The sequence below is a fragment of the Vespa velutina genome, chromosome 13 (assembly GCF_912470025.1).
Source record: "Vespa velutina chromosome 13, iVesVel2.1, whole genome shotgun sequence".
NCBI lineage: Eukaryota > Metazoa > Arthropoda > Insecta > Hymenoptera > Vespidae > Vespa > Vespa velutina.
This window is the reverse complement of record NC_062200.1, coordinates 588,783-613,215: the sequence shown is the minus strand read 5'-3', so window position 1 is coordinate 613,215 and position 24,433 is coordinate 588,783. Positions and strand designations below refer to the sequence as shown.

The following is a 24,433-nucleotide window of genomic DNA, read 5'->3' as shown; positions in this document are numbered from 1 at the left end:
ATCGTATCATTTTATTCCGAGCGGACGAATCACAAGGCAGACAACAAATCCAACAAGCGTGTATCTCTCTATACGGGAAATATCGCGTTATTTCCGCGTTCCGCGGATAAGTCGACGAGAAAAATGTAAAGCAAGTGTGAAGCGCGATTGCGATGTAGAATATCTCTCCTTCTCTTCTTTCTTTCTCCCTATGCCCCGTTTTATACATCGTGAGCCAAAACATGATATTTCTTCTATAAGAGATAAACGACCGTTGCATTTTCCCATAGGATTTAGATACACAAAGCTGATTTCCATGAAATATACTAGCCTCTCGGAAACGACTACGAAAATCGTCGTATCTAATGAAAAGAAAGAAAGAAAAAGTAAAAGAGGATAAATATGGAAATGGAATTATCTTTTTACCCGCTAAAATTTCGGTAGCTTTCAAATCGCCAAAGTAATAAAATGTTTCGAGTTTCGAACAACAGTATCGTATAAATAAATAATAAAAAATAAATAAAAAGAAGAGAATAGGTTAGCACGTGCGTTTTATATGAGAGATCGGTCTAAAGACTTTGCTCAACCATCCTTCCACTTTTTTAATATTCTGACCACGAAATCGCAGGAAGCAAGTCCTTTATTTTCTCTGTGGATAGAGTTGAGTAGAGTTGATCAGAGAGAGAATGGTACCGACCTTCGAGGCTACCCTTTTTCTTCTACGTCGCGACAACGAACAGAGGGAGTAGAGAAAGGTATTCATCGATCACTTATGGAAGCAAGGTTTTTCGTCTTTTCGACAAGAAAGGCTTCTTTAAAAGAGAAAGGAAGACACATAGTAGAGAGAGAGAGAGAGAGAGAGAAAACAGGAACGCAATATTCCCGGGGAAATAAGCTACTGAACGGAGGAGCAACAATTTTCTGCGACGACGTGGAAAACTTACCGAGCCGTATCTCAACGCGAGTAGAACGACGCGCCTAGAGGTAGCAACAGCAACTGTGGCAATTCAGAAATAACGGGAAGAAGACGACGAGACAAGGAGAGTGCAAAAGATCCGGGATACGTAATCCTATGGGAGCTTCTGGGATTTTATTTGGCGAAAAAGAGAGGGACAAAGAAGCTTTCTTCATTCTCAGTTCCTTTTTTTTCCCGATCTGTTTTCGGATGAAAATGTTTCCGTATGGAAAGCCAGCGATGATAATCGCTAGGGAATAATATAAAAAGAAGAGAGAGGAGAGAAAGAAAAACGTCGACTGTTACGAGTCTCTTAAAAAAAAAAAAAAAAAAAAAAATGATAATACGATATGATCGCATAATAAACAATACGATACATTTGCGTATGTACATAAGTGTAAACGAAGAACGAATTACAAAGACTCGGCTTATTCACTTTTCTGGACGTGTTTCAACTCGAATACCATTTCGCCTTGATATACGATATCGAAGCGAGGTGGTAGAAGGCTCATCCAGAAGCGCGTTCATAAAATATTCCGTATGCGCATGAAATTGATTTTCCGTCTGCATGGAAAATGCGCTCTGCGTGGCTCTCGTGTTGTACGATCGCAAAAGGACAAGAAGTAATAGGAAAAGAAAAGAAAAAGGAAGAATACATTGGAAAATTACTTGAAAAGAAAAGAAAAAAGAAAAGAAAAGGAAAGAAACTTCGATCACATTCTGGCCTTTTCTAAGTTATTTTGAAAAAAATTCATTTCCCTCGTTTACGATAAATTTACCAAGTTACCGAAGGCAAATATTTTCCTCGTTTATCTTTTTTTTTGTTCTCTTAGTTTTTCCTTCATCCAACTTGAAGCTATTCGTTCGACGAAGAACTATGAGAAAAACGATCGTTGCACGTCGATCCAATTTCTTTCTCTTCGTCTCCGAAGACCGGAACACACACCGTCGGCGTTCATGCATTTTTCGACTCGACTGTGGAAGAAACGTCTCAACGTTAAATTAAATTCAACGAACGCAGAAGCCACCGAACAATATTCCAATTTTTCTCCGTCGCCATCATCGTACTACCTCTTTTGTTCCTGCGTGTAATACTTCAGCACGACCGAAAGTCTCTTTCCTCTTCTCTTCTCCCTCATCTTTTTCTCTCTTTTGACGACCTCGTCTCGCCATGTACGTATTAATTTTCTCTGGCGTCGATCATGGACACACGTCGAACGGCCACGATATCGCGAGAAAAATTCGTTCGAACATTCTCCAACAGATTATCAAAAAAAGAGAAAGAGAGAGAGAGAGAGAGAGATTTTGCTCCTCTTTAATAACTTAATCGTTTCTTTATTCCTTTTTTATATGATTTCTATATACATATTATATAGAAATCATTTTAACAAATACATGCTACATCATAAAGGCAAAGATAAAATAAAACTGTTGGTTGAAATAAAATCTAGCGCATGACGTAAAACAGTGCGATTTTCAAATGAATAACATTATGAACTGAACTTGACACCAAGACTAAAAAAAGAAACTATGTCAGTGGATCGCGATATCTACGCCTTGGGTTTCAACGAGAAAGAAATAAGCTGAGCAAAGATCAGAGAGCTATTCTGGAAACTCGAAATGTAGAAGTTAGTTGCATAATGTTGTTAACGATAACAATCGTATAGATTTCTTATTGTCGAAACACATGCAAATTTCTACAATCATCATTTTCCTTCTTTACATTCTTTACATTCTAGTTAAAAAATATCCCTCTTATATATTACATTCGAGTATTATTTCATTTCTATTTCATTTAAATATCATTTTAGTAACAGTTCTTCGTTTAGCTTATATCGAGCTAACTTTGTTACATAGAATATCATCCAATCGAAAGATATTTAATTATACTTGTTCGTTAGTTTCCATATCTTTCTCTACTTTACTTTATTTTACGTAAACGTTGCCATGGATGCATAAGAAGAAATAAATATTTATCTATCTTAAGTCTGTTAGCCTCAAATAGCAATCCGTGGATCATTCGGTCTTTTCCGAGAGCAAACGCAAGCAACGCGCAACGCTTACGGAGTAAAAGGAATGGAACTCATTACTCGACTCTGGGGTATTACCTGACTTTATCGTGAAAAACGGAAAGGGAGAAAAAGAGAGAGAAAGAGAACTAGGGAAGGAGATAAAATGTTCGAAAATGGTGCATCGAAAGCTAGTGGTTGCAAAGAGATAGAAAGAGCCCAAGAGATGGCTGCTTTCAAAAAGACTCGGAAAGCTCTTTTTCTCTCAAAGAAATAGAGAAAGAAAAAGAGAGAGGGAAAGGAAAAGAAAATAGTACATATATATAAATTTCACGGCATTCGAAGAGTCTGCTTCCAGACGCTTTATTTCAAGCAAACTACGCCTCAACGATCTGAAATAAAAGGTTAACGATACCGAAGAAGCTCCACGATCGCGTCGGTAAATCCATCTTTTCCGGCGTTTGTGAGAAGAAATAGAGAGAGAGAGAGAGAGAGAGAGAAAGAAGAGGTGGAGGTCAAGAAAAGCTAGAAAAAAACAATAAAAAAAAAGCATTCCTTTTGAATCTCGATACACACGCAGCAGATGAGAAATTCGAAATATGTCCGTTAGTTCGGTAGATTTAAAACCTTCTCATAGAGACTACTTTCGTAATAGTATACGATTGAGAGAGATAAGAGGAGAATGATTCTCCGTTCTCATAAAGAAATTTTCTCAAAATTCTTTACGCGAATACATATTCACATTTTCTTTTAACTTTCATTTGCGAATGATAACATTTTTAGGAGGAAGAAAATAATATTTCTATCTCTTCTACGCTAAAATTAAACCCTTTGATGTTGCACGAACAAAATTTCGTAATTTCAATTAAACGAAATCTTGAAATAAAATAAAGAAAGAGAGAAAGAGAGAGAGAGAGAGAGAGAGATTTAATCGATAACGATTTAAGTGGCTGATGTTATTCTACTTACGGATGGATAGATATACATGAGTAAAGGGGAAAGGGTAATGCCACTCCTACGTGGAATTATGTAAAACTATGCGTTGGGACGAAAATTACAGGCTTTAAAGAATTGCATGCTGAAAAGGTCGGCGCCGAATAATCGGTGAAATCACGTGGAGAAATTATTCCTCTGAGCATATCGAGTGAAAAGAAATTATACGCAGGAGAGAGAATCGATAAATGTGTAATTAAGTAAAAAGGATTAGCTAGTAAATAATATGGATGAAAAAAGAATTCTATTAGGTAAGAATACGAGCTAGACCGCATATAAAATTGAGAATGACTGGACGATATGTCGTTGTACATAAAAATTTCCATAGATGATATAGTCTATAGAGGTATTTGTATATGTATATATAAATGCTCCTATATATATATACAAATACCTATGCGCGTGAAATATCTCGAACACTATTGTTTACAAAGTACTAGTATGGGACGATTTCAAAACAAAAAGCTGTGATCGATCGTACGCGCTTCAAAGCAAAAGAGAGAATAAATTTGGAAACGAGACGCTTCGTTTCTACATATATATATATATATATATATGTGTGCGTGTGTGTGTGTGTGTGTGTGTGTGTGTGTGTGATTGACTGTGCGTGCGTGTGCGTGTGTGTGTGTGTAGTACGTAGTATATGTTTCTTTTTATTAAAAAAACTTTTTTTTTTAAAAATGCTAGTTCGTTAAAAAATTTGCTGTCCATTCGAGACGTTCTCTCTTTGGAGAAATTATCAAGGATTATCACCTCGGGACATGTTCGTCGCTCGAAAATACTACGAAGAAACGAGTTGCGGTGAAATGCTGATTCGTACTCCAGGGAACTCTGTCGGTTGAGTAACTCGAAATCGCGTTAAAAAGAACACGAGGTAATGCAATCAAAAATCGTCGACGAAGCTTTTCTCTTTAAAAACTTTAACGGGGGTAGTATTCAATTACGTATAAACTATTTATTACAGAATGAACCAAACGAAGCGTTACAAAGTGTTCTCATCGATTATTTTTCGTTAATATTAAACAAGACTAATTATAAATAAATTTAGAATACTTGTTTAACGTTTTACTTGGGTCATCTTACGCATATACTTAATATATAAAATATAATAGAAACAAAAATAATATTTTCTTATTGTTTGTTAGTTATCGACTTACTTTTATGCCTGGAGAATCTCCGAAGCTTCTTGAAGAAAGGCATTTCTATCGGCAAAATGAGAGAGATAGAGAGAAAAAGAGAGAGAGAGAGAGAGAGAGAAAGAGAGAGAGCGCCTTTTTCCGAAAAAGCGTACGAAATATTTTTTTTTTCACACGATCGATCACCTGTCAAACGACGATAAAACGACTTTGAGAATCGTTTGCTCGCGATAACCGTACAATCGCAAATAAAGACGCGAGGAAATACGTCCTCGTCCAAGAACGAGCGAGGCCGAAGTGTCGATTCCTTCTCCTTTCGCGTACTCGTACTTTACTCTCAACTTATGTATGTAACATATGTGCTTACGCGTGTATGCGTAAACGTGCGCGGCTTCTACTCGAACAGAATTTACTATTCCGTAAGCATTACACTGCGTTTTCATTTACTATTACTATCACTACCACCACCACTCCTACCACTACTCTACAACTAGTATCGATGCCTTTATTCAACATCTATTCAGAGCTCGTAACACTGCATACGCACTTAGAGTTGTTGTCCGTCACCATTTGCTTACTGACACTGATTGTGAACAGAGGATCAATGTGATGGACGAGATACCATTGATCAATGAGAACCAAAACGTGAGGTAACTACCGTAGTCCAGATTAAAAAAAGATATATGTATCTATGAGATTGTTAGAATTTTTTTGGTAAAATTTAAATTTTAAATTTAATTGTTAATGTTCGTATTCGCAAATTCGTAGCCGCATTTGTTGTCTTCATATTGATAAAACCGTAAATAATTCTTTTTTTCCTTTCCATAAGATCGTATACTAATAAAAATGTGACTTGGAGTTATTTCTTATCTTTGTAATTCATTGTAAGAGTCAAGATAAAACGGTCGTTCCTATGAACTATATAAGAAAGGTTCACGAATAATAGATAGTCCTGTAGAAATAAGATCTACTAAATATCTTCTTTGTTTATTCGTGAAGCTTTTTTTCATTAACGAAAATTAAAGAAAAATAAAGGAGAGATACAAGTTTACGCGTGAAAAGGGAGTAATGTAAATTAAGTCATAAATGTAAAAAAGAAGAATTTTTACGATTTTTTAGTTAGCAGCGTCAAGATAAGATGATAGGAGGTAATCCAAAAAGTTGGAAAGGAAATAGGAAAAAGATTAAAGAGAGCCAATGAAAGCAATCGTCTAACAGAGGATGGGTATAATTGGCGGGAAAACTTAATTAAGTCGTCGAGCGGAAGTTGGTAGAACGAGTTGGAGCTGGCGCTTTCAAACGAATAAGAAGACGTCTACGACGATATAGGTTCTCATAAAGAAGCTCATTCAAGAACGATGAACCATAGTAACAATGATCTTCAAACAAAATTTACATAAATTTATTTTCTCGTTGAATTTGATCTCATACAAAGTGCAACGTTCATTCCTTTATTCGTTGGTCACCTATTTCCTGCCCGTTTCTACATGTTAATGAACGATATGAATAAAACACGATATACATACATATTAAATATCAAATATCAGCCATCAGTCGGTTCGTTCTCTCTGTTTTTCTTTTTTTTTTTTTTCTTCTTTTTTTCTTCTTTTTCTTTCTTCTTATTATTTCTTTACTCGAAAAATACGCTCATTCATCGTCGTTTCTATCCCGAAATAGTAAATAGTAGACAGTAGTCGGCATAATATAATATACGCTTCTGAGTACAAGTGGCAGCTTCTATTTAGAACAATCTATTTCCATTATAGTATTAAATTCTTGTCGTATAATCGTGCCAAGTATCCACTCTGCTTCCGAATGAAATTAGTCAAGCGCGTTATTATACTAGGTTCAAAGTTCCTTCAACACGTGGGTCATGAACTTTGAACTTTGAGACTTCCGGAAGAATGTAAAATTCAAACGTTGTAATGATATAAGAAAAAAAGAAAAAAGACAATTCAAGGAAGACCCGATAAGGAACGATTAACGATAATTAATAATAAATGAGACATCTTCGATCTATATAATGGAATCGATGCTCTCGTTTCTTTTTCTCATATCTATAGATAAACTTGATTGAATTACTCCGCAGTGAAGTAACGCTCAAACTTCCCTTATGATTCTCAATTAAAATTCGTGGTCTTTCTCGACGAGATGCAAGAATATCATCGACCGTGAAGAGAGAAAGATAAAGAGAGAAGCTTAAGCCGCTTTTGGTTAAACCAACTATTATTTCGTGGCCAAAGGGAAAGCCATCGTCGAGGAACGTAGCCGTTGGCCCGGTTACCTTCATCCTTACGGATTTCATTAAAACTCAAACTGAGAAAATTTGAATATAACTTAACGAAGAACCAAAATTCGCGAGAGCTCATATCCCGGAATATACAGGTCGCGATTTTGAACGCGAGGTCGTTGCTTTCATATCATACTAATATCAACAAAAACAGACTTTTGACTGACTTTGACGATAATCACATCAGTTTGCCTTTATACTCCGACGAATAAACATCGAAGCTCTCTCTTTCTAAACGTGAATTAAAAGGGAAACTGCTAAATTCGTGCGAGTCAAGTCGTATTCGTTTGAAAAATCATTTCTCATTTCAAATTCTCTTTTCTATCGTGTACTTTTTGGAAGGGACTGAGTGTTGTTTTAATAAAATAAAGATAACACAAGGAAACATACGCGTATAAAAATATTCTATTTATGCACTAATTATATTAAGTTCATTTAAGAATTAGATATTAAATATTTTTTCTTTATTATGATCGAGAATGTTTTTTCGATTGTTGAAAATATCGAGTAATTCTCTAAAAAATCATCTCAAGATGGCCGTAAAATCGGCGTGAAATTGAATCGCAGAAGTTGGAAAGGGCTCTCTTCGAGACAGGAACTTTAATATCCGAAGATAGTGAAGAGTATGTATGTACCTTTGGTGCTTTTTCTAAAGTTCGATAAACGCTTACGATACTAATATTTCCTGTCTTCGATCTCAAATCCACAAAATGCTCCTGGCATTGCCTATGACAGCCTTTCGAAAACTTTGAAAACTTCCTTTTAAAAGATGAAGACATTTTTCCGCGAGCGTGCTCAACGCGATCTTACCTATCGTTTTGCATATTTTTCATAAAAAATAAATGGAAAAAGAAAAAATCTACGTACCGTCTCATTTATGCGCCTAGAAAATGCATACATACATTAGTTATTATATATACCTACGATGGAAAATAATATGAAGCGAACCAGGAGCGATTATAAAGCGCAGTTAACCGTTATCTAATTGATAGGTACGGTCCATTGATTCCATGTTACAGAGAGGGTGACGTTTAGAAAACTGCATATTAGAACTATGATATAAAAGTAGTAGAAAGGATTGATTTGCGATCTTCTACATATACTTCCTTTTTCCATGCGACGCAAAGAAATGATTAAGGAAAAGAAAAAGAAACACGAGAGAGAGAGAGAGAATTTGACATGGACTTGGAAAGAGGAAGAAAGAGCAATATAGGAGAATATAAATTCGATCAAAATTAACTAAAAATTATTACTATCGATCAAAATTAATTCTATGTCGACGGATCATTTTCTATTCCGTTGTATTCATGAATAAATGTTGACGATAACGACGACGAAATCGATGATGCCGACGACGACGGCGTTACCGATTCGTAATCGCATTTTAAAATGCGAAAACGAGTTCGGCCTCGTTTTTGCTGCGGTTCACACGCTGATTACATTTGTCCAATGGATAGTATAGTACATACGTGTGTGTGTGTGTGTGTGTGTCTACGTATATACATATGTACATACGGATTTAATCAACGAATTTGTTCAACGAATAGTTTTTTCGTTACACCTTCATACGCGACATATATAAAAATATATGTATTTACGTATATAAAACGTAGCTATTTGCCGTTTGACCAGAATTTACATTGTAAATTTTACATTGTAAAATTTACGTAAATTTTGTCAGCATACGAAACTCACCATACGATCGATCTTTTAGCGACGAGCGCTGAATAATGCAAAAAGTGAATAAGAAGAGGGAGACGGGTGTTAGTTGTGAATCGTGCGTTCGATTTTATTTAACCGCAACGTCATTTATTTTATGTATCGCTTTTACTCGATATCTATCTCCTGTATTTTACGCAATCCCTCTTTTACTCTTTCTCTCTACATACGTACATACATATATATATATATATATATATATATATATATACAAACATACAACAAACACACACACACACACATATATATATATACATATATCTTTTTTGTTCCGCTTTACCGATTTCAAAGACGAACGTGTCTCATTTATTCGTTCGATTTCTTTTTGCCAGTAGTAGTCCCTGCATCGATCAACCGGTCTCTCCTACTCTTTCTTTCTCTCTCTCTCTCTCTCTCTCTCTCTCTCTCTCTCTCTCTCTCTCTCTCTCTCTCTCTCTCTCTTTTTCTCTCACTTTCAACGTGACTGCTTCGTAATCATTCGAGTTCTACTAATTAACATTCCGTACCCGACTAATTCCGTCCGTACATCCGACTTGTTCCTGACCATAGCGATGGCGACTTCGAAAGCGTTAAACATTCATGTAGTTAATTATAAATTAACGCTGTTCGTAAGAACGCAAACCAACTTTAATAATTTTACATAAACTCTCTTTCTCTCTCGCTCTCTCGGTTTTTTACATACATATTAAAATCCCATCAAATTTTCAAGATAACGTTCATGTGACAATAGCGTCAAAACTAGATTAGCTACGTTAAACGGTACATTAGTTGCGATTGAAATATATCAAATCGTAGCACAAAGAAAGACTATAAATTCTCATCTATAGAAATGACCGAACGGATATATTTGAAAAAGAAATTATACGAAAGTGAAAGAAAAATGAGAGAGGAAGAAAACCACGACGAACGAATTGTTCACGATGGAACTTCGATACCTCGAATGAACCCTCTATCTTTCTTTTGCCTAATGAAGGAAATGAAGGGAGAAGAAGAAAAAAGTAGAATACTTCAGAAAGGAAGAAAGAAAGAAAGAAAGAAAGAAAGAAAGAAAGAAAGAGGAAGCTTTTACGTCGAGTCTAACGCGTGCAAATAAAAGCTTTCTCTCACGACGAAAGCAGTAATGAAATCCTCTCCTCCACGAGGGTGTCGATATTGCGGTCGAACAATTTATCGATCGATCTACTCACACCGATATTATTTCCATGTAAATTAAATCTAGAATGGGCGTACGAAGTGCATGTGATAGAATAGTTTTGTGGTTAGCGAATATTTTCGATACGAGACCCTATTGGTTACACTATACCTCGTTCTCGAAGTCGAGAGTAAATCGTTTTATCGATCGTATCTTGACGATTGAGAGAAGACAATTTCTATTTTAATTTCTTCATTCTTCCAATTCCTTCCTTATTTTTTTTTTTTTTTTTTTTTCTATTTCTTCTCTACTTTAGTGTCAACAAATCCAAAATGGAATTTCCACGATGCTATCGCGTAATTGAACTCCGTCGCATCCGCAAACGTACCGGAACGTGTCACCATCCCCATAAATCAGGACGTAATCGACGTTTTAACCGCAAATACGGATAGCACGAAGCGCACCAGAGTGCTACATTTCAGTGAATAATTTCGCCTACCGTATGCTCTCAGTTTGCAAACTTCCAATCTCTGATCTCATCTCTCTTTCTTTTCTAAGCTATCGAACGAATATCATCGATAGAAAATACAATGGAATAAATTCCAAATTAATGGATCATTATCCAAATACTTTTGATTTCTTCAGATAGATAACATCGTAACGATGCTCGGTAATATCGACAATCTCTGTCGAAAAATATTTCAATACCTGTGTACTCGAGATAAAGGTGTTTCGGCCGAGTTAAAATTACGAGTTAGCATTGTGCTTTCCAAATCACAAATAACGAGTAACATAATACGCACAGTCTGGCACAATGGCATGGCTGTTCGTCGTTGATACGAATGAATCAAGAGTCGGGTATAATGCAATTTCCTGAAACAGCGACCGTGCCAAACGTGCGAAAGAGGAAGAAACAGAAAGAGAGAGAGAGAGAGAGAAGAGGGACGGGGAGGGAATCCGGGTAATATTCAGTTCATTACAAATCCGTACAATTTCGGGCCAAGTCTGTAAAGGGGTGCACAGCTGCACATTTTCCTTGCATTGTGCAGCCATCGGCTTGGTCGATGGTTTCCTCCCGTTTTTTTGCCTTCCTCCTTTGCCTAGTTTCCTGTTCGTCGCAATACGCGAACATAGCTATCGTTGAAATGAAATTTCAGCAACGGAGCACTTTAAAATCAGATATGTATTTATATGTACTAAATACATAGATTTAGATTTTTTAACTTGGAAATATGTTTGTTTATTTAAATATATCATTATTTTCTTTAGCTATATCATTCATTGCTGAAAACGGCAAGGTGATACCTATTGTATATATATATATATATATATATAGAGGAAGGTTATTTTAATTAGAAAAATATTATTTACGATTTAAATTTGTTTCTAAGAAGTCTTTACCTTTGAATTACTTACTCGAAACGTCTTATTATTGATACAATTTTGTTGGCTCAAGTTCATTGATCAAACTACAAGTTAATGATCAATTACCAGACATTCAACACCATCTAGCCCTGAAATTCTTAACCAATGTTGGAACCGCTCCCGATAATAGACCATTTTCTCCATGTTACCAACACGTACGCATTATTTATGATGCTTAATAAGCTGATGTATTTGGCATTTTGTACATTTGATAATCAATGTTTATACAACTATTTTAATACAAAAATTTTATCTTAAATATTTAATAAATAACTATATATAATTAACAATGAAATTGGCATTTTTGATAATACTATTTATGTAAAATACATATAAACTGTATGAATTTACAGATAAAATAATGAAGGCATTGCAAATAGATATGCTATACACATTATTGATACTCCTGACATAAGACTACAATCTTCTGTAATTATCACGTTGTTGCGATTGTGATCCTGCTATTAAAGTTGAATAAATAAATGGTAAAATCGAAGCTAAAGCTAAGCAAAGGCCAATTACCGGCCGATACCACACCCATGCAAAACCAATTACTAATAAACTAATGGACATGGAAACGGACATTGTTAATGACTCAATTGCTATTATTCCACATAAGAATGTTGAATTAAGTATCACGGTCCTCAATATATTTGCCAAACAAGTTGCTGCCAAAAATAGAACTAACCAGCCTAGTCCTCTGAAAATAGTTATGCATTTTCTTTGAAAAAATGGTTTTTAATAAATAATTTCATAAAAAGATGAATGAGCATGATACGCATATAAAGTATGAAAATATTTAAAGGGAATAATAATTGTAAAAGATTACCTGATACTCCAAGTTCTCCAGTAATTGTGCACATGTTCCAAGTGAAACATTTGATCTACCGTCATTTTGTGTTTCCTTTGAAGTAAAATATCTTCCCCGTGTGATGTGGTATAAGGAACAATAATTCCTTTCTCCATCATGCCAACGATAGAGTAAATATCACCTTGTTTACCTGCATAAGAAAATTGTATTCTAATGTCTCCCACCTATATGAAAAAAGAAAAATAGGCATAAGAAAAGTAGGCGTATAAATATTATATAGACATAAAAATGCAATATTAAGAAGATACCTGAGGATTCCACAAATCAGCGCTATGATAATACAGGCCAGAATGCATTTTGATATCTTTACGTTCTGGTCTCTCGTCGCTAGTAATCTCAACAAATTCATTAAATTTCTTCTTTAATTCTGATCCAAGAATAAAGGCTCCAATTTTAACTTCATTAGCAATCTGTATTTGACTTTTGATTGGCATTTCTTTTGGATTATGGTGTCCAGTTCTGATATAAAAATGATCAGAATCTACAAGCTTATCCTTCCATTCTGTCGTATAATAATAATGTTTCTCTTCTTCCGTTACACCACCAAAACTAAAATAACATTTCAAAGGTTATATAAAGAGTATTTGATAAATTATATTTAACAATCGAATATAATACCTTCTTTCTTCTTCGATTTCGACCCATTGATACATCTGTACTCTTCTTTTTAATTTAACACTTGACACAATAATACCATAATCAGGTTCAGTCAATGGCTCTGATATGGATAATGATCCTGAAATATGTATTAAACGACCTTCAAACTCGGGTAATAATTTAAATGGATTTGAAAGCACTGCTACATTCCGTAAGGCTTCGTCTAAAGAGTATGCTACTTTTACAGCCCTTCCCTGGAAATCATGAAAATATATTCATTGTACAAAAAGCCTTATAAAAAGCATAATAATATATAAATTACATACTTCGTTCCAAAACAACAGGCACATGCCAGTCGCAAACAAAATAGATCCAATAATAGCAGTTAACCATGATTCTCTAAACTGTTCTGAAACTGACATTGGAACATTTATGGGTGAAGGCTGTCTTCCATTAATTCGATTTTGATGTATTGGTTCAACATTTGCTCTTTGCTGCTGTCCATTTTGCTACAAAACATTTAAATATTAACATCAATTTTTCAGTAAAATTATAACTTTAATCAGTCATAATAAAAATACGATTCGAAAAATATGCAATGAGATTTAATATTTTATATAAATACATTGAACTATTATATGTACGTAAATATGAATAATTAAGTAACACGAATGTTTTAATAGATCCTTTTAATATTTACATTTGCACGATACATTTCCAAAATTCATAAAACATGATAAACATTCAATGCAAGTTTAAAGGATATTAAAGTCAAAAATTATATATTATATCACTGCGGGGTATACATGTACACATACATATATATATATATATATATATATATATATATATATATATATATGCATATGCGTGTGTATGTAATGATATATATATATATATATATATATATATATATATATATATATATCACTACAAGATCGAATATGAAATGTTAAAAATTTTGAGTTTTATTTTGTCAAGTTCTTGTGTATTACCCATAGCATCCAATCATATGTTTGAATCTCAGAGAAAGAAAAGCAAATTTTCCTATTGGTTGTCATCGTAATTATGCTGCAACATATTTATTTAAACAATCTACGAATTATTAAACATTCTTTATTCTTTCCTTTTATTCTCAAAGAAATGTACTTCTTGAAAATCTTATAAAAATCGTGTAACATAAAAAAAATATCAGAAAGAATTTATTAGCAAATTGTGTAGTATGCTGAAGATACGGCAGATGGTGTAAAAGGCGATAGTAAATTTGAGTTTACTTTATTGTTTATCGCATACAATCAAAGGATAAAACAAAGTTATGTTATCGTTTATCTGAAATGGATCAGACCTCATCCTGCATGAGGTATGTGTGGATGTATTTTAACTTGATCAATCGTTGGTTCATAAATTCGTAAGTTTGTGCGTTAATTAAACTTGACACGCAAATGTGATATAAAATAAAATATTTTTATACAAGATAATTGAATTTTTAACAAAACAACTCCGTTGTCATATATTTTAAACGTATAATATCGTTTGTTATATCGAAACTGTATTTCGAAGGAACACAATATTAACAATGTTTCCTAACATGCAAATAGAAATATTTTATATTTAATGAACAAATGATAACTTTATAATTGAATTATTAGTAATTAATATATAATTCATATTGAATCGTTTTTTCGTTCAATTTATCAAGTGTTATCTATGTTGACCTTTTTGATGAAACTTCAGAGGTTTTGTGATAATCTATAAGTTCTTGTTTAGTTAAAAAATCTGTTTAATAATTTTCATACACTATGTTTTATTATATTATTGATATAGATATTTGATTGCTTTAAATATAGAAAAATAATATATTTCTAGGTTTAATACAAATAAATAAAGCACTTTCTAACGAGTACAAAAAATAAAATATATTTTTCAAAATGTATTGGTTAAAAATATCTTTTATCCTATGTATGTTTGGATTGCTAAAAGACTTCAGGCCATCCGAGTCATTCGTAACTGATTATTTAACAGGACCATGGAAGAATTTTACACATGCACAAGTTTGTGAAACCTTTAAAATCTATTAGTTAATAATTGGTCTTAAATAGTTTTAATTATATGTATATTAACTTTCAGGTCAATCAAGAAATTTATCCAGTTAGCACGTACAGTTATTTTTTAACTCTAGTTATTATATTTTTGATAACAGATTTTGTAAGATATAAGCCTATTATTATATTGTGTTCACTTTCTGGAATGATTGCATTTCTTGTATTGATATTTGGAAAAACTGTGCCAGTAGTTCAGATCACTGAATTCTTTTATGGTCTGTTTCTTTCTTCCGAAGTGGCATATTATACATACATATATGCAAAAGTTGATAAGAAACACTATCAAGAAGTGACAGGTCATACAAAAGCTGCTTCGCTTGTTGGACGGTGTATGGCTGGAATTATAGCACAATTAACAGCTTCTTTTCATATATTAGATTTCCATGAGTTGAATTATCTTACCATTGCAGGTACCTTTTGCAAATAAGAATGCAAATGTAGTATGAAAAATTTTATCAGAAATCCAGAAATTGATACCATCAAATATATTTTTAATCGTCCCAATATATCTTGATAATGTTGATATGATAAGATTATTGACTGATAAAATTAATTCTCTCTTATATATATATACAAATCGATCATAATATTATTGATCGGCGAAAAAGATATTGTTTGTTTCAGCGTTTGGTCTCGCCACGATATGGACGTTTTTTTTACCATCCGTCGGTCAATCGATTTATTTTCATTCACCTATTTATGATCAAAGTATTACAACCGCACCAGCGGATACCGTGAAATCGTCGGAAAGTGACAATTGCTATGAATTCGATCGTCATAAACAATCGAGATATAATCCTGCGAAGAGAAATAATGTTACCTCAATGTCTTCTAAGTTGAAACATGCCTACGCGTTATTATGGCAACATTTTTTAAACGCTTATACGCATCATCACATTGTAAAATGGTCCATGTGGTGGGCATTTTCAACTTGCGGCTATTTGCAAATAACTAATTACGCCCAACTTTTATGGCAAACGGCTGTTGAATCATATGACGATATCTATAACGGAGCGGTAGATGCTTGTTATGCAATAATAGGTAAATACATAAAAAATTTTTCAAGATCCACAAGAGACTAAATAAATAAGATGATACGCGATATAAGCAATATGTTGTTATTGTGTATATGATTTAAAGAATTTTCAAGAAAGCAATAACATTTCCAATTAGGTGCTTCCACCGTTTTTGTCATTTCTAAAATACCATTCAACTGGCCAGTGATAGGAGATGTAACATTAACATTATTTGCCCTTATAGAGGGTGGCTTAATTATATTGTGTTCTTATAATTATAATATTTGGGTATTATATACTGCTTATATAATATTTGGAGTGGTTTATCACACTATGGTCACTGTTGCAAGGTAATTCTTATTTAAATAGAATTTTTTACTTAATTCATATGTTTTGTATCCTATTATTTTATAGCTTCGAAGTTGCAAAAAATATATCTGAAGATAGCTACGGTTTAATATTTGGGACAAATATCTTTTTAGCACTATTGTTCCAAAGTTTGTTAACATTAATAGTTATTAATGGAAATCTTGGAGACACTATTAGATCTCAGGTAAGAAGAATGTATACATGATCAAAATGTGTGTGTGTGTGTGTGTGTGTGTGTGTGTGTGTGCGCGCGCGCGCGCGCGTGCGTGAACAAAAATCTGAGAGATTAATCTGTTTTCATACGATACGTCAAATTACAATTTTATCGTACGATAATTAATTTTTTGTTTTAGTTTTTCATTTATGGCTGTTATTATATAATTTTGGCTGTGATATTTTTAATAATAGCTATATATACGATTATAAAACGTTATAGAAATGGTGATAAATTTGAAATATGGTTAAAAAATAAGAACATTCGAAAGTCAATAGATAACATCGATAATAATGAATCGTTTAATACAAATTCGACGGTATCTAAAAATGATATCTTAACTGTTCAATCAGAAGATAAGTATTGCGTAAATTAATAATTATAAAAAAAATGTATAATATCCTCCTTGTATTATTCTTGTACGTATTATATTTACTAAGAATGAACTATTTATTAGCTTTAGTTAGAAAGACGTTGTTATAATAACGAATAATATCCCTTTTTTATGGTTTTTATTATTAAAAGAAAAAAAAAAAAATAATAATAAAAAATAAAAAACCCTTAACGTTGTCTTAAAACTTGTAGTATGGAATACGAAAAGAACAGTATTTGTATTTGTAAGATAGTAAAAAATAAACATCGATAGAAAAATTGAAATTTATATCAGAAACTATTACTTTTTGATAAATTGTATTATCAAACAAATGTTTATTTTAGATGAAAATTCATTTTATTATTCTCACGACGTGAAAAGAATAAAAATTAATCGTGCAGTTTTAAATAATTTGATGGTATTATTTATTGCGGCAAATACCCAAACGTCAATGTTTGCGGTTTTTATAAAAGTGTAAATAAAAGTAAGAAGAAAAAAGATAGTATCGTCGATATATCCTGGTTACTTAACTCCAATAATTATTTCATGAGCAATGTTTCTTTGAATTAAAATTAAATATGCTCGAACGATCAAATTGAAAAAGAAGCTAAACGAATTGAACGTGTACAAATTTCTTTCTATATACATTGTATTACAACTAAAATAAAACAAACATATCAAATCTTTTGATCATTTCATCGATATTAACGAGATAATATTATTTTTTTGTACTTGAACGCATCACAAAATAAAGGCAATATATATATATATATATATATATATATATGTGTTTTATTGGAAATTATCGATAGAAACGTAGTCTTAATCATCGAATCTTGTGGGATTTTCCTTCGGAATGCATTGCAATTATATAGAGTCAATTAAAATACGTAGACGATCAGAAACGTGCGTATAAACATCTTCGATGAAAACCGAGGGGAGGTCAAAGCGACAGATAGTAAGTACGATTTGTTTATGAGGGGCATCGAGCATATAAAACAACTAACGGCGTTGCCTAATGCCGCAGTTTGTAATATCCACGCGAGTGCAAACATATTACACGTTTTTCGTCCGTCATCATAACTCGTGTCTTTGGAAAAAAGCAGCTTACCTAAAAAGGAATTTCTATCCGTAAAGCAAGAGAGAAATCATGGTGCAATTTCGGGTAAGAGAATCATTTCTTAATAATCTATAAGAATATGATAATCGTGTTGTGTCGATGATCTTCTTTATATTCAAATGAATCTACGTAAATATATATTTATACACGTATTCTCTGATGAGTTATCAAAAAATACAATCGCGGTTCAAGTTGCTACGAGCATCGATTTTCGAATCGATAATGACAATCGAACCTGTTCTTTAATCGTGTCCTCGTTGATTCCATCGCCTCGTCGTCATTCAAACAGAATAACTCGCGTTAAAACTTCGCCATCGATATAATTTTACGCTTCACAATTATTACGCGAGTTGAACATTGAAAGATCGTATTGTTAGCGTTTTATTCTTATGTAACACCGAGAGAACGCATATCGAGTTATAGAATAAAAATGAAAACGTTCCTATGAATAAGCTATATACTATAAATGGAATGCAACTGGGAATATATAAAAGACATTGAGAAAAAGGCGGTTTTATCGTTTCGATGAAAGAAGATTTATTGATCGTAAATTTGAAGGTAATGGCGAAAAGGGAAAGTCCCAGCTCGGCATTGTTCGACAAACAAAACGATTCGATTAATGATATAATCGGTATTTTCTAATTCGTCGTTGTTTCAACTATATACTATCGATTCGAGAAATTCGATTAGCAAAAAATGAATCCAAAAAGATAATATAAAGTCTTTGCTGATCGGACGTTCATAACTTTACGTACGAAAACAATCGTTAACAATTCGAATCAATCGATCCCCGATCATTGATTAGATTTTCAATCATCGGCGAAATCATTTTCATTGTCTCGAATTTAATCTCTCGGAGATCTCGAGTCGAGACTTTATTGATCGTTTATTCGTAAGAAAATGAAACGCTTTTAAAAGGGTCGCCGAGTTTCGCGCTTTCTCTGCTTAAGGCCAGTCTCGTAAAAGTGTACGCTCCTCGATTGAGAAAGAAAAAAGAATGATATGAGTCTGGCAAAAGGAAGATATGCATATTTATATGTACGAAAAAAAAGTAAACTGATACTGAAGATAATCGAACGTCTAAGGTCAGAACAATCGCACATTATAACACAAGTTCGTTCGTTCGTTCGTTCGTTCCAATGAAGAAATCAATACGTCAATATTGCTCGTTATCTGTAGACCGATAACAAAAAACAAACAAATAAAAAATGATCGATTTTTCGCGCGGAAAAAGTCGATCATACAATACAAATATCGTTCGTTCTTCTTCGAAGGAATTCCCTAACGAGAAAATTATTATGATGCTGGGCATTTCCAACGTTCAGGAAGTACGTTGTAAGTACGTTGAAGATCGCATAGTAGGTTGAAGAAAAGAAGTGGGATATAAAAAGAGAGAAAGACGAGTCGTTCGAAAGGATATAGTCGATGGAAGTATGACGAACGTCGACGCCTCGACTTCTTGGTGGGGTTTATAGAAAACTCTACCATCTCTCCGTACGCCCGGAATCGTCATTGTACTCTCAGTTCCGTTTAAAACAGTAGAGAGAACGGTACATCATATTCTTTTGTCGTTTTTAGAACAAAATCTTTTAATAATCTTTCTTCGCCTGATAACGTGATAAAGAAGTAAAACGAGCAATGTCCTTAAAATCGGTAAGTCGTGCTTGAAATTGAATTTCGTGCAAATTCTCTCTTACATCGTATACTCGATATTGCTTTTTAATATGCAAACCAAGTTACCATTATTAAACAAGATTAAACAAGAATGAAAGAAGTGTAGCTAACCTCACAAAATTTTTCATGTTTATAAACATGGACGCGCCAGACGATATTCACCAACATCAAATATTATAATGAATTCACAAACACGTGGTTTACTTTCAAAAACGAAGCGAAAGAAATGATTCATTAAACGACCATGATCATTTTCGAGGCTCAAAAAATATATTGGTCGAATATTCGATGATCAACATCAAATCATTTTTCAGCCTTGTATCTACATGGTCGTTTTTTATTGATAAGATTTATAATATTACATGCTCTTTGAACGAAGATTATTCGCTCAGGCGAGCATACTCGTAACATAATACTTCATTTGTATGATATGATACGATACTTCAGTACCGAAATGTTTTACCGTATCGCCTAACCTCCAACGATAAGAAAGCCGCACCTTGATACAAACCACCGCACTTCCTGCAATTATCTGCACTTTGTTACACAAATTCCTTTACGAAGGTGTTTCTGAATGATGTTCTTTTTTTTCTATTTCTCTATGAAAGTAGAGTGCGCTTGTACGCAATAAGAAAGGCGGATACAGAAACGTAACGACCATTCATAAAGTATTTCCATTCGTTACGTTATTGTAACTCTGACATTGAAAACGACACAACGTCTTTGACGAAGTTGTCATAGCAGTTCGACGATGTGGCTTAATCACTTAAATTAAAATAGAGTATTAAAACAGAGTTGAGAGAGAGAGAGAGAGCGAGCTTTTTTCTACTTCTCATGTTGATTCTTTTCCTTTACGTACTAGCTTGTAACTCGTTAAATATGTTCGTCGTGCGTGATTCATATACGAATGAGACCACGTATCACCGAATAAAGAATTCATATGTGATAGATATATCTCGCAATGGACTAAGAAGGAACTGTCCTTGAAAAAGGAAAAAAAAAAAAAAAATGAAACATTAAATTCTTTAATTCGAGTCGTTAAGGCGATGACGTTAGAAAAATTTCAGCAATTGGGTCAGTAATTAATCTAAACAATACCAGGAAGATCTCTCTTTCTCGCGTGTTTCTTACGAGAAATAATATAGCTGAAAGAAGAATAAGTATGTGTTTATATTTTCATCTTCGAAAGAAAACGTAGGCGTTCGTTTCGTCACTCGCTTCGTCTCGTCATACATAAGTACATACGTTCATTTCAAGCAAGAAAGTTGGATTCTATGATGTCATGGTTTGCTCGCAACTTTCACTCGTACCAACGACGAGCCTTATTTTACCTCTCTTTAAAATCCTCTCTTTGATATAAGAAAAACGTGTTAATACAAGCGATTATTGATAAGAGACGATTCAAGAAAAGAAATTGATACATTAAGTAGACTCGTGTGAGATAAGTCTTGCATTTACTGATACAATATCTATGTGCATAAAATATGAAGAAATAACAAAAGACATTTAGGATCGTACGATTTCAAGATCCTTTTCTTCATTTCCTCTTTCATTTCTTTCTATTTACATGAATCTTATCGCTTTCTCCAGTCGAGAAATTTTTTAAGAAAACGGTTTACATAGAAACGAGTTGGCTCTACTTTCTATATCTAGGCTCTCGCATAGATATCCTTTTAATTCCACGCATTGAAATCTTCGTATAACGAGATAAGAGGAAAATTTCAATAGAGATTAAAACATTTCATTTAATTATTTGCTCGGTGTGTATACATTATTATTTCTTTGGGAAGATTAAACGTCAGGTGTTCATCATGCGCGGACACGATTTCGTAATGCTTCGGAAAACACGCGACATTGCGCGTGCAAACCTTTCGGGATTGTATCCTTGACTGGCGTTTGTGAAATTCTTATGGCGAATCGAATAAATGCGTTATATCATGTAATCAATTCGTCCTAAGAACGATATCGCTTGCTATTAAAACTAATCTGTATTTTTTATTTATTTTTCTTTTTCTTTTTTTCTTTTTTTTCTTTTTTTTTTTTTTTTCCTTTTTTTTTTCAGGCGATGCCATTATTATTTTTGTTAACATTGATCGGTGGGATCATGGCGCAATGTTTGACGGGAGATGACAATCCCATTATGATGAATCCACGTTCGAAAACGATGCTCGACGAAGGTCGTTACGAATTTGCTATAGATGCTTTAAAGAAGGCCGCTGAAATACAAACTAGCGACAATATATTCTTCAGCCCGGATAGCATTCACAGCGCCTTGACTTTAGCGTATTTCGGTGCCCGTGGCAACACGGAGACGTCCTTGAAAAAAGCTTTGCATATTCCAGACGATTTATCGAAGATCGACGTGATGAGATACTACGCTTTCGAAAAATCTATTAAACAAAAAAAAGAGGTAAGAGTGATTCGTTTCAAGGTGAGCCGCGTGAAACGAGACCGAAACGCTCTCGACGGTAATGATATTTTCATTCTACATCTTTTCAGAATAATGGGTCAGCCAATTACGAGTACAAGTCCGCCAACCGGCTTTGGGTAACGGATGCGAGAAAGTTGCGTGATTGCATGCTCGATTTGTTCAGTGATCAGTTGGTCAAGATTGACTTTAAAAGCAATCCATCGGCCGTACGAAATAGTATAAATGATTGGGTCAGCAACGCCACGAGGGGTCATATTCGTGATTTATTGCCAGAAGATAGTATCACAGAAGATACGGATCTCGTCTTGGCTAATGCCGTTTACTTCAAGGGTCTCTGGCAAAGTCGTTTCGATCCAGCAAATTCGAAAAGAGATATCTTTTACGCGCCTGGCTCTCAAAATTCCGTAATCACGTTCATGCGCCAAAAAAAGACATTCAATCACGGTTAGCGAAATATATCTGAAATTTATATTCGTATATTATAGATATTATACAAATATTTTAATATACCCTGATAAAGTAGTTGTTAAACATAAATTTTCTTCGTTTGTTCGATATAGTCGTCTCGGAGGAATTGGGTGCGCACATTCTTGAACTTCCATATAAAGGTCAAGAAATCTCTATGTTCATCCTGTTACCGCCTTTCGCAGCGGCCAGATATTTGAACGACGGAGCGAATCGAAACCAAGGAGACGGAGGTATCAAGAACGTTCTTCGACACATCTCTACTGAGGCCGGTGCGACGGAATTAAGAATACTTCTTGACGATGGAATGCCATCGAGACAGGTCGAAGTCTCTTTACCGCGATTCGAATTGGAAAGAGAGTTACCCTTGGTACCGCTTCTTCGTTCTCTCGGTGCTGGTGACTTAGTCACACCTGATGTGGCTGATTTGCGAGATTTCTTAGCCGACGGTGAGAAACCACTTCATTTGGGAGACGCTGTTCATAGGGCTAAAATCGAGGTCACCGAAGAGGGTACGACAGCAGCAGCAGCCACGGCGCTCTTTAGTTTCCGTTCGAGCAGACCGTCCGAACCGGCTGTCTTTAATGCTAATCATCCATTTATATATTTCATCTATGACAAACCAACGCACAGTATATTATTCTGCGGTATTTATCGTACACCCGGCGCACCGGTTTCATCGATACCTGCTTAATGATCTTCCCTAGGAGATAAACATCCTTCTAAAGTACGTGATTCCTCATTCTTCGTACTAAATAATCGGAGCGATTGCGCAGTTGGCATTAGTCGTCCGTGCTCGTATATCAGCTGTGTTTACTTTTTAGAACAATCGCTAGCAGGGGATTAATAAGAAAGCCGATAAAAGAGTAAATGGATTAATGAATGGACGAATGAATGATAATGCCTCGAATACTTGAGAGTGCCTGTTTGAATCTATGAATGGATACGTGATATTAAAAATTTCATAATGTTTATAAGTTTTGCTTTCGACCAAAGGTAACCACAAAAATGAACAAATTACAGATTCAATTTATTACATAGCTATATATTTAATTTGTCTTTTATGATAAAATATGACAATTGGTTAAGGAAGAATCCATGACTAAAATATTTACAAAAAGTCACTTTGTAAAATTATATCTAGGTAGAAAGAGATGTATTCATTGTTTTCATTGGATATATTTCTATTTTTTATAACTTATAGAGATTACGGATATTGTTAGCACGTCTTGTTTAGTCGGGCAATTGATTAAATTTGAATGTGTACCTGTAACACAATCCCACTGATTGATTTCTATTAACGATATTCTGAACAATCAAACAATACATGTAATTTGTGTATATCTCTTTGCGATGAGAGAAACTATATTTATTTTGTTTATAATATCTATAATTCTTATAACTATTGTATACTTTTTATTGTTGCCTTTAATTATGAGATTCTTTTTTATACCCGATATCTTCAATAATCTTTGGCACTGGTAATGATTGATTATAAGTGTAAAAAAAAAAACTATATAAATAAAAGGTAAGATAATATTTTTATTTTACATTTCAATGAGA

General features: G+C 33.8%; 4 protein-coding genes across 8 annotated transcripts in view; 2 read left to right on the top strand and 2 right to left on the bottom strand.

The window, feature by feature from the left end:
• Positions 1-5,396, bottom strand: part of LOC124953910 (low density lipoprotein receptor adapter protein 1-like) — an 84,169-nt gene extending 78,773 nt beyond the window's left edge. The window contains exon 1 of the mRNA XM_047505975.1: positions 5,094-5,396. Coding sequence (XP_047361931.1) covers positions 5,094-5,136 — 43 coding nt within the window. The 5' untranslated portion in view covers positions 5,137-5,396. The remainder of the gene's footprint in view (positions 1-5,093) is intronic.
• LOC124953902 (thiamine transporter 2-like) overlaps positions 1-18,320 on the top strand; it is a 22,949-nt gene extending 4,629 nt beyond the window's left edge. The window contains exons 1-7 of one of the 3 annotated variants that reach the window (XM_047505947.1): positions 14,368-14,466; positions 14,973-15,157; positions 15,234-15,618; positions 15,833-16,249; positions 16,382-16,574; positions 16,639-16,777; positions 16,947-18,320. In XM_047505947.1, the coding sequence (XP_047361903.1) occupies positions 15,035-15,157; positions 15,234-15,618; positions 15,833-16,249; positions 16,382-16,574; positions 16,639-16,777; positions 16,947-17,183 (1,494 nt within the window). In that variant the 5' untranslated portion in view covers positions 14,368-14,466; positions 14,973-15,034 and the 3' untranslated portion in view covers positions 17,184-18,320. Of the gene's footprint in view, positions 1-14,367; positions 14,515-14,972; positions 15,158-15,233; positions 15,619-15,832; positions 16,250-16,381; positions 16,575-16,638; positions 16,778-16,946 lie in introns of those variants that run through there. The other 2 variants (XM_047505946.1, XM_047505945.1) reach the window with 2 other exon arrangements.
• LOC124953906 (transmembrane protein 43 homolog) lies at positions 12,042-14,171 on the bottom strand. 2 transcript variants are annotated; one of them, XM_047505961.1, is made up of 6 exons: positions 14,102-14,171; positions 13,433-13,615; positions 13,128-13,360; positions 12,758-13,058; positions 12,468-12,673; positions 12,042-12,338 (listed from the first exon to the last, which is right to left on the bottom strand). In XM_047505961.1, the coding sequence occupies exons 1-6, from the start codon at positions 14,165-14,167 to the stop codon at positions 12,056-12,058; spliced, it is 1,272 nt and encodes a 423-aa protein (XP_047361917.1). In that variant the 5' UTR covers positions 14,168-14,171; the 3' UTR covers positions 12,042-12,055. The 2 variants fall into 2 exon arrangements, with proteins under 2 accessions (XP_047361917.1, XP_047361918.1); XM_047505962.1 differs by lacking the exon at positions 14,102-14,171 and adding an exon at positions 13,807-13,896.
• Positions 18,188-24,433, top strand: LOC124953905 (serine protease inhibitor 88Ea-like). 2 transcript variants are annotated; one of them, XM_047505958.1, is made up of 4 exons: positions 18,188-18,345; positions 22,037-22,384; positions 22,474-22,849; positions 22,966-24,433. In XM_047505958.1, exons 1-4 carry the CDS (start codon positions 18,331-18,333, stop codon positions 23,562-23,564), a joined length of 1,338 nt encoding a protein of 445 aa, XP_047361914.1. In that variant the 5' UTR covers positions 18,188-18,330; the 3' UTR covers positions 23,565-24,433. The 2 variants fall into 2 exon arrangements, with proteins under 2 accessions (XP_047361914.1, XP_047361915.1); XM_047505959.1 differs by lacking the exon at positions 18,188-18,345 and adding an exon at positions 18,960-19,953.